General features: G+C 38.9%; 1 protein-coding gene across 2 annotated transcripts; it reads left to right on the forward strand.

The window, feature by feature from the left end:
- Window positions 1-2,557: 2,557 nt before the first annotated feature.
- Window positions 2,558-6,116, forward strand: LOC146580628 (uncharacterized). Of its 2 annotated transcripts, XM_085267376.1 has the most exons (6): window positions 2,558-2,645; window positions 2,801-2,955; window positions 3,046-3,145; window positions 3,257-3,367; window positions 3,453-3,487; window positions 3,792-6,116. In XM_085267376.1, the coding sequence occupies exons 1-6, from the start codon at window positions 2,603-2,605 to the stop codon at window positions 3,942-3,944; spliced, it is 597 nt and encodes a 198-aa protein (XP_085123502.1). In that variant the 5' UTR covers window positions 2,558-2,602; the 3' UTR covers window positions 3,945-6,116. The 2 variants fall into 2 exon arrangements, with proteins under 2 accessions (XP_085123502.1, XP_085123501.1); XM_085267375.1 differs by having other exon boundaries at window positions 2,801-3,145.
- The last annotated feature ends 4,079 nt before the right edge of the window (window positions 6,117-10,195 follow it).

Below are 10,195 nucleotides of genomic sequence, written 5' to 3' on the forward strand. Positions count from 1 at the left end.
AAATGCCATGTTGCAACACTATACTGCTATGGTAGCCAACGTTTCAAATGCAAGGGTTTATGCATGAGTGTACACTTTATCCAAAACCTTGTGAGGGTTTACTCATGTTTACTACTGGGAGGCTGTAGCTCAGGAGGAGGTCACCTACTAATCGGAAGGTTAGTGGTTCGATCTCTAGCTCCTCCAGTCTGCATGTCAAGAGTGTGAATGCAGTTAGGAAGCACTCAGTTTAGAGAAAGTGTGTGATTGGGTGAATGTGGCATGTTGTATAGAGCACTATGAGTAATCCATGAGAGTAGAAAAGCGCTATATAAGCATCAGTCCATTCACTATCTGAATAAAGTTTCGTCATGCTACTTTTGCGCTATTATGTTCCGGCACATGTTGTTATTAGTTGGCTTGATTAAGGTACACATTAGGCTGACATCTGGGGCCAGAGCTGAAACTGTTCTGGGCCAGCACAGGTCCAGCAGTGTGTCTGCAACTGGCCCGTGGCTGCACACAACTTACACATGGCCCACATACCGCAAAAAATGACGGCCCTTTTGTGGCCCAGATCTACTTTGCCAGAGGTAATCCACACATGGGCCAGTTTGTGAGTCTGAAGGTTTGGGACCTGATTGACGTGAGGCGCTGACGTGAGGACACCTGTGGCCCTGGTTTTCCTGAAACAAGAGGATCTAGCGATGGCTTCCAAGGGCAGCCAACGATTCGTTGCTATGGACCAGGGTTGTAGTGGTGCACAAAAGTTACAGTTTTGTATATAAGCTAATTTATATAACATTTATGTAACATTCTGTCATTTATGTTAAACAATGAGAATATTCCAATGTGTCTTATTCCTAATGAAACAATAGTGGTACCAATACTTCCAACTTATAAAGGCAGCTTATGTAGGGGAGGCTGGTCTGTCATGACTGATGAGATCATCAGTTTGCCAAATCTGAAGACATTTCAATGACAACTGAATCTCTGTGACTTTTACTTTCCAGAGTTAAGACAACAAAACACGCCTTTCAGTTTCATTGTGAAAATGCCTGTTTGGAGACCTGTGATGCAAATCTGTGTTTAAAGCACTCTGGGTCAGCTTCTGCTGTTATCTGTAGTAGACTTGACAGTCAGCACAAAAATGTTAATATTATGTTATTTTATTATGGTGAGACATTTTTCATACTGCATGTTTGAAGTGTATTTGTTTAATTTCCAATAAAAATATTTATTTAACACAATGCAGTGGACTGAATGCATCATCTGAATGTCTGAACATAGTTTATAGGTAATCTGTCTACTAAAGAAACTGCTATGATGTATCAAAACACAAACATTAACTAATGCTGAAGAACCGACATGTGTTGTGACTGAAACATCACTTCCATCATTAAATGAGCTACTTGGTTGGATCTCTGCGTCTCTGAAAGGACTTTAAAAGAGAAGCAGCAAAAAAAAAAAAAGCATCAAGAGGAGGAAATAAATCCCTCAGACAGACCCAGACGCCAAATGTTTTACATTGGTCACATCATTCTGAGTGAGCTCTAATCACCGCTATGCAAAAATTAACAATGATAAGCAGTTTCATAATTTTGAGATCAGTGACTGTGGTACCAACAATCATTCCAAGTTAAAGCTGATTAAATACATTTTTGCCCAAATTTTGTGAGACTGGACAAAAAGGACCTGTTGATTCGAAAAAGTAAACAATGAGTGCACCAGCTGATGTGACAATTGTGCTCAACAAGGAGCTTCACTAAGTTGCTAATTTATTCAGGGCTGATTCAGTCGGTTCACTCGAAGAGCATTTGTGTTGCTGCATGCTAAACAAATCTAGATCAGGACACGTCTTCGTGGTAAATCAATCTCACGTTGTTATTCACACAAACTCACATCACTACCCTCTGCTGTAGCAAGGTGACACTTGCACAGCCTCATATCAAAGGGTTTACTCCTCCACAGGCTGTACGTTTCAAACCCACACTAGCTAAAGGCTCCACACTGAGATGCACTTGAACCTACTAAGCCTTGCTAACATAATATAATCATGCATGATGAAAAAAGATACTTGATTATAGTATTAATACTTTATTTAGTTTGGGGCCAATAGTCTGCTTCATGCAATGTTAACAGTTACAGAATCAACAGAGAACCTCAGCGAGTGCTCGATATCAGGAATTTTTGTCACGTATTATTACTGACACGTCTGATGCTGAGTTAAACCTTTTCAAAGAGCTGCGTAACCACTAGCGCAAAGTCTTATTTAAAACATCTAATTGTAAAGACAACAAATATCTAATATATCAAAATGATACAGACTGACTGCTTTTGTAGATGTATTTTAAACTTGAGACTGTAAGACTAAGACTGTATTTTAAAATAAGTCATCTATTAAATATATCCTATTAACCAGCATTATCTGAAATGCTGTCAAACAATAAAATATTGATGTTCTGTTCTTCCTAAAGCTTTAGGTTTGCACCATTTTCCTAAATCTGGTGGCACCGTCAGGCTGAGGAACGGTACATATAAAAGAGCAGCCCGCCTCTTTATGTAGAGATCACTTTTACTGGAGCACAGTTCAGTTAGCAACATTGCAGTGGTCATACACACAATGCTGAAATTTAAGTGGATTGCAGTTTTACTCTACACCTTCAGTAAGTAGACCTATCACTTTTTTTCCTCATACAAGAATTACATTTTGTTGAGTAATCCAAGAGAACTGAATCTTGAGACACTGAATGGCCAGTGTAGTTCATAGGTATTGTTTGGTTTTGGTGGAGTTTGAAGTTTATTTTGTTGTTTGGTTCAGGTTGGATCTCTTCCATAGTCACACAGTTTTATGCTGTGGAGGTTCAGGCTGGTGAAGAAGTCACACTGGAGTGCTCCAACTTTAGCAGACATACTGGTCACATAACCTGGTTCAAAATGACCAACAGACCCAACGTGAGCAGAATCTCATCTATGGTCAGTGCTGAAGGAAATGCTTCTCTCCAAGATGGTTTTCAAGCTGGCAAATTTAACATGACGTCCAACACCTCTGTGCTGTTTCTCAAGATCAAACATCTGGATTCATCTGACTCTGGCTTGTATTTCTGTGGAGAGTACAATGATGAAAAGACGGTAATTTCAAGTGGAACATATTTAAAGGTGCAAGGTAAGAGTGTAATTATGTTTTCTGTCATTTAAATCTTGTTATTTTGCATGACTTTTTACTGTCATAGGCAGTATATTACACAAAGTTTTATTTAAATTGTCCATTTTGTAGATGTGTTTGATGGATTAACAAATGTGATGCCTGTGATCCTGGGCAGTTTAATTGTTCTCCTTCTACTGGTCATCATTGGTCTGGCTGTCCAAATCAGGAAATTTCACTCAGGTATTTATATGATTTCATTTCATTTAAATTACAAATACAAAAGCAGAAGCGAATTACTGACGGATGGATTGTTCCTGTCATTTAGCTCAAGATGATGGACAGAATCCACAACAGAGTGAGGTAATCTATTTAAGATTTATTCTCACCAAGCAAGATATTGAACCCATTTAGGGTAACAGTTGGAGCCTGACCATACCATGCTTGAATATGCACATTTTAAGGAATTACAGGATGCTAACATCCAAATTAAGTCTCACATATTCATTTTGGCATTGCAGTTTTTCTCTCAAAAGCTCTTTCATTTTAATGATGAAACTTGAGTAGCTGGACCCCAACACTAGATGGGTTCCCTGTGACCTTCTGGATGTTAAGAGGTTAACAAGTAATGTGCAGGATTAGTGACTTTGAACATTTTTATTTACAGAATGTGGACTCTGATGACATGAACTATGCAGCACTGAATTTCCATCCCAAAGCTAAAATCAGAAGGCCTGTACCACAGAGTGAGCTGGACACAAATGTGGTGTATGCTTCTACGAAACACTTGAAAAACAACAGGAAGATCAGCACAGAGTGAAAGCTGTCACACTGATCTCTCGTGAGGGATTTGACACATACACACATGCATATATTCAGTCCTGTTTTTTGAGTATTAAAATCTGATGAACTGAACGGACGAACATGAATATCTCAAGGATTATAATATATAACATGATTATATTATATTTTATTATATTATAACTGTATAACACAATAATGATAATATTATTTACACTTTTCAAGCTTTAACTATCAAAAAGAAAGAAAGAGCAACCCAATTTTGGGCCATTTTCACAACTTTCTAGTTGTAACTGTAACTGAGAAAATACCTTTTTTTTAGCACTATCTGAAAATTCAGTTTCTATTTGCATGTAAATTATTATAATAATATATAATAATATTAATTTGTATAAATTTTTATTCTAAAGTATTATTCTAAGGTAATAAGGTAAAAGGTAAAATGAAATATGTATTCTTTTTTAAACTAAAAAGATATTTCTACTAATTAAGCAAATAGCAAACTGAATTTGTTATAACCTAATTTCACACACACACGACTTCTCTGAGAAATCAAGCATAACAAGCAACCACTGTTCCACACACTGTGGCGATCTTCAAACTTCATGTAAGAGATTTACTTCTCTGCAGCTTCTGTAAGTCCTGGAACTGAAATACCTACAAATCACTGATGTTATTCATTATTCTTCTCTTCTTTTGCTAATTTTTTTTCTTTATTATCAAAGAATTTATGTCTCTTTTGTTTCAGCCCAGGCAGTTCAGTTTGGTGAAGAATTCAAACTGCTCTACTGCAAACTTCTTCTCAGATATTCTGCCTTAGATACATAAACAGAAGCAGTCCTATTTGTCTGACCTACGTGCTCAGATTTTATTAGCAACATTTATATCTACATTCAACAAAGTATTCAAAGTATTAATGTGATAATGGCTGTAGTAAGTAATAAATTGGGCACATCATTTTTATCATTTAGGTGGAAATAAGAATCTTAACAAATAATGTAGAGATGTGAATAAACAGGTGACACAGCATAGCAAACACAGACATTTGAAATAAATTAATGCTTATCTTTAAAGAAGACCTTTCATAAATCTCCTTACCATCTGTCACACATATACTGGTACATTTGTGTATGTTCATATTAAAGATGGCCAAAGTTTCAGATAATGAGGTCGTCTTACGTACGAATAACCCCTGTGAGTCATAAGTACAGACGGCTGATTGTTCAGAGATAAATTTAGTCGTTAAACCCTTGCATCAGTTTGATGTCACAGATATAACTAATCTCACCTACACAGGTCTGGTTGGTAAATCTACAGTTTATGACGGGCAGCCAATCAACAGAAAGCTAGCGTAAACGGACAGTGAGGGCATCAGGAGGATTAGTTTAAAAGGAAATCATGAAAAACTGCTTCAGTAGTTGCCAAGAATAACTTTATGATGATGAGCTTAAATGGCCTCTTCTGAGAGCTATTAAGCTCTGTTTTTTAGTTGCATCTCATAAAGGGAAATCGTGTTTGACTCTTATGACTCAGCTCTTGATCTAGACTCTGATGATCATCAGGATGTAACACTTCATCTGCATGGAACAATTAAAACCAGGAGGCATGCAACAGGGGAGAAATAAGAAACTCGTGTTATCCATGCTGCAACCAGACAGCCTGAACACAACCAACTTTTTAAGATAGCGTTGATACGTTGTGTCTGTCCCAAAAAAATAAGATCGCTTCTGTATTGTGATTAAAAGTTAAGCTTGTAATAAATATGATGAACAGGATATTGTTGTCTTTATTAATTTTGATGTTGAAGGACATAAGTCAGGACATTAAAGACTGTCAAGTGTTTCTTAAGCTGAGAGTTAGATGGAGGTTTGTCGAGGAGAGAGTGAGATATACATCATGAGCAACAGGAAACAATAACACGGTGTGGTCTGAGCAAAGCTGACTTTGAGATCGTGAGGTCTGTCACATCAAATATCTGTCTCTTGTTTGTCTGTTGTTGTCTTGTTTGGGGTTTTTTTTTCTAAATAAAAAAAAAAATTGTTTCTCAGCAGAACCACCTGTCTTCAGTATGCTATGACAGAGCAGGTGTAACGCTGGTGTAATGAGTGTTTTTTGAGTTTGGACAACTTTTCTGATGCTGCAACACAAAATTTATAATAATAATAATAATAAAGTATAACAATCCAGGAAATGATGTATGCAATGTTTATTGTAGATTCATATCATTTGTTGGAACATTTTCAATATAATTATCCGATAAATAATATAGCTGCGGATGCATATCCATGACACACAGTGCTTTCTCACCTCAGATGCTAAAACCCCAACGTGGTGACCCACAGAATGCAAACGCTCTGGCGTTAAGATGGCAACTTTTTTTATAGTATATTATTTATCGGATAATTATATTTAAAATGTTCCAACAAGATGAACATCATGGACAAGTCGGGTTTAGTACTGTCACGTGAGGCCTAGCAGTCAGCTAGAAGCCAGAGCTGCCTACACTGACATACCTGTCAATCAAAGTGACCAAGTCCATCATTTTAAGCCTTAAGAATGTCTAAATAGATGAGGTAGTCTTGGGGAAATTACTCCTTTTAGAGCCATATTTAAGAGGACATAAGAACTGCAGATTTTAGCTCTTTACTAGTTGGTTTCATTTTCCAGCCCCAGAAATTGCTCTTTAATTACAACTTATATATTTACTAGTTGTACAGATATCGCCCTCTAGTGGTCACAGCAATTAAAACATATCTAAGATAGTGGTAAAAGATACACAAAGTCTGTTTGGGGACCAGAATAGGTTAATTGTTTCTTTTTTTCACTACAGTCATTATTTTTCATCCATTATTTATTTTCCACCATAAATGTAACTGCAGCTCAGGAATAAACCATTAATCTTTCAGATTAAACTCCTATTGAGACTTCTGTGTATAAATGAGCATTTATTGACCTTTGCTTTGCTTTTGTAAGACATTATCTATTTTTTGCATATGACCTCACCTGTCCATTATTGCATTTACTCTGTGGTAACATTCACACCAGTGCGGTATTTCTATCTATATCTTGAATCAGGTCTTCAGCTGCCTGAGTCACAGCCACATACAGCAAGCCGCTGTATCTTTTGGTGGACTTCCTGTTGTTATTTAACCTGTCTGTAAGTGTGAGATGTGGCGTGGCAGTTGCACAGCCTCAGATTATATTCTCCGGTCTGTACCAGGGTGATAGCCACAGCAAAGGTGCTGGTGCACAAGTACACAGTCTGCCTATAAGCTGCTGCTTCAAATAAGAAGCTATCTATATGCGGCTTCAGACTGCACAACCTTGGGAACCTTTACTGGTACACAATCTTTCGATGTATCTGATAAGTGGATTGATCCAGGCATGTTTCCAATTTTGTCACATTTTGTGTGGGTCAAATAAAACAGGTCTAACAGACGTGAGTGAAGTGCCCTGCCCCCACCTTCTTCAAATCAAACAAAACTGATGTCAAACGTGCTGTGTGCTGATTTTGTTTTAAAGACATTAAAAAGATGAACCTTTTGTGTGACTCCCCATTTACATGCAGAAATTGGAATATATCACATATTCAAATTATTCAAACCAATGAAGTGTGTTCTAGTCTTTGTAATAAGATATTGCGATCAGTAGTATTGAATACTGGACTGATGTCCAACAGGACAAGCACAAAGATGAGCATAACAAGGTCATTAGTAACCTTCACTGCTGTTTCTGTGCTAAGATTCACTCTAAAACTCAGAATAAAAATATTCAAATGAACCATTCCTCAATTCTGTCTTGAAAGAGATATTTAAAATTAAAGCAGTAAATAACGATAAGAGGTTTTGAGCATTCTTGTAGGAATGTGTAACAGACATGTTAGTGGCATACAGGGAGTGCAGAATTATTAGGCAAATGAGTATTTTGTCCACATGATCCTCTTCATGCATGTTGTCTTACTCCAAGCTGTATAGGCTCTAAAGCCTACTACCAATTAAGCATATTAGGTGATGTGCATCTCTGTAATGAGAAGGGGTGTGGTCTAATGACATCAACACCCTATATCAGGTGTGCGTAATTATTAGGCAACGTCCTTTCCTTTGGCAAAATGGGTCAAAAGAAGGACTTGACAGGCTCAGAAAAGTCAAAAATAGTGAGATATCTTGCAGAGGGATGCAGCAGTCTCAAAATTGCAAAGCTTCTGAAGCGTGATCATCGAACAATCAAGCGTTTCATTCAAAATAGTCAACAGGGTCGCAAGAAGCGTGTGGAAAAACCAAGGCGCAAAATAACTGCCCATGAACTGAGAAAAGTCAAGCATGCAGCTGCCAAGATGCCACTTGCCACCAGTTTGGCCATATTTCAGAGCTGCAACATCACTGGAGTGCCCAAAAGCACAAGGTGTGCAATACTCAGAGACATGGCCAAGGTAAGAAAGGCTGAAAGACGACCACCACTGAACAAGACACACAAGCTGAAACGTCAAGACTGGGCCAAGAAATATCTCAAGACTGATTTTTCTAAGGTTTTATGGACTGATGAAATGAGAGTGAGTCTTGATGGGCCAGATGGATGGGCCCGTGGCTGGATTGGTAAAGGGCAGAGAGCTCCAGTCCGACTCAGACGCCAGCAAGGTGGAGGTGGAGTACTGGTTTGGGCTGGTATCATCAAAGATGAGCTTGTGGGGCCTTTTCGGATTGAGGATGGAGTCAAGCTCAACTCCCAGTCCTACTTCCAGTTTCCAGCCTCCACCACTCTCAGCACTGGAACCCCCCAGGGGTGTGTTCTGAGCCCCCTGCTGTACTCTTTGTACACATATGACTGTGTGGCCACTACCAGCTCCACCACCATCATCAAGTTTGCTGACGACACCGTCGTGGTGGGCCTGATCTCTGATAACAACGAGACGGCCTACCTGAAGGAGATTAGGAATCTGGAGAACTGGTGCCAGAGGAACAACCTCCTTCTAAACGTCAGTAAGACAAAGGAGCTGATAGTGGACTTCAGCACTAAGCAGGAGAGGAACTACCAGACCCCCGTCATCAACGAGTGCCCAGTGGAGAGAGTGGACAGCTTCAAATACCTCGGAGTTCACATCACGCAGGACCTGTCATGGTCCTGTCACATCAACACCGTGGTGAAAAAGGCCCGTCAGCGTCTCTACCACCTCAGACGCTTGAGAGACTTCCAACTGCCCTCCAAGGTGCTCAGGAACTTTTACTCGTGCACCATAGAGAGCATCCTGGCGGGAAACATCTTAACCTGGTTCGGGAACAGCACCATGCAGGACAGACGAGCTCTACAGAGGGTTGTGCGGTCAGCTGAGCGCACCATCCGCTCCGAGCTCCCTGACCTGCACTCAATCTACAGCAGGCAGTGCTGGACCAAGGCCAGGAAGATCGTGAAGGACCTCAGCCATCCCAACAACAGACTGTTCTCTCTGTTGAGGTCAGGAAAGCGATTCCGCTCCCTGAAGACCAACACAGAGAGACTGAGGAGGAGCTTCTTCCCGCAGGCGATACGGTCTCTCAATCACACCACCACACAGTACTGACCCACACATATGGTTCTTACACACACACTGGACTTTCTGGACTTTGGTTTTGCACAACACTGGTCACTATATTCTTCATTTCCAGTTAATACTTGTACAGCTGCTGTTATTGTGTATATATTTATTTATATTTAGATTTCTTCATACATTCTTATATAGTTCTATATTGTGTATTGTGTATTTTGTTGTACAGTTATTTTATTTTCAACTTTAATTTATATATTTATCTTTATCTTATTCTTCCCAGTTAAATTTACCCTTCATTCTAATTTGTGTTGTACAGCTATTTCATTTTTAACCTTAATTTATATTTTATTCCTTCCTAGTTAAATTTACCCTTTTTAATTTTTCATATTTATTTCCTATCTTATTCATAGCCTTTTCCTTTTTTGTTTTCTTTAGGTCACGAGCAGTTGTCCAAGCATTTCACTACATATCGTACTGTGTATGACTGTGTACGTGACAAATAAAATTTGAATTTGAATTTGAATTTGGAAGACACCTTCTTCAAGCAGTGGTACAGGAAGAAGTCTGCATCCTTCAAGAAAAACATGATTTTCATGCAGGACAATGCTCCATCACACGCGTCCAAGTACTCCACAGCGTGGCTGGCAAGAAAGGGTATAAAAGAAGAAAAACTAATGACATGGCCTCCTTGTTCACCTGATCTGAACCCCATTGAGAACCTGTGGTCCATCATCAAATGTGAGATTTAC

The sequence above is a fragment of the Mchenga conophoros genome, linkage group LG3 (assembly GCF_057382185.1).
Source record: "Mchenga conophoros isolate Kocher_MC1m ecotype Shallow Benthic linkage group LG3, M_conophoros_male_GT1.1, whole genome shotgun sequence".
Classification (NCBI taxonomy): domain Eukaryota; kingdom Metazoa; phylum Chordata; class Actinopteri; order Cichliformes; family Cichlidae; genus Mchenga; species Mchenga conophoros.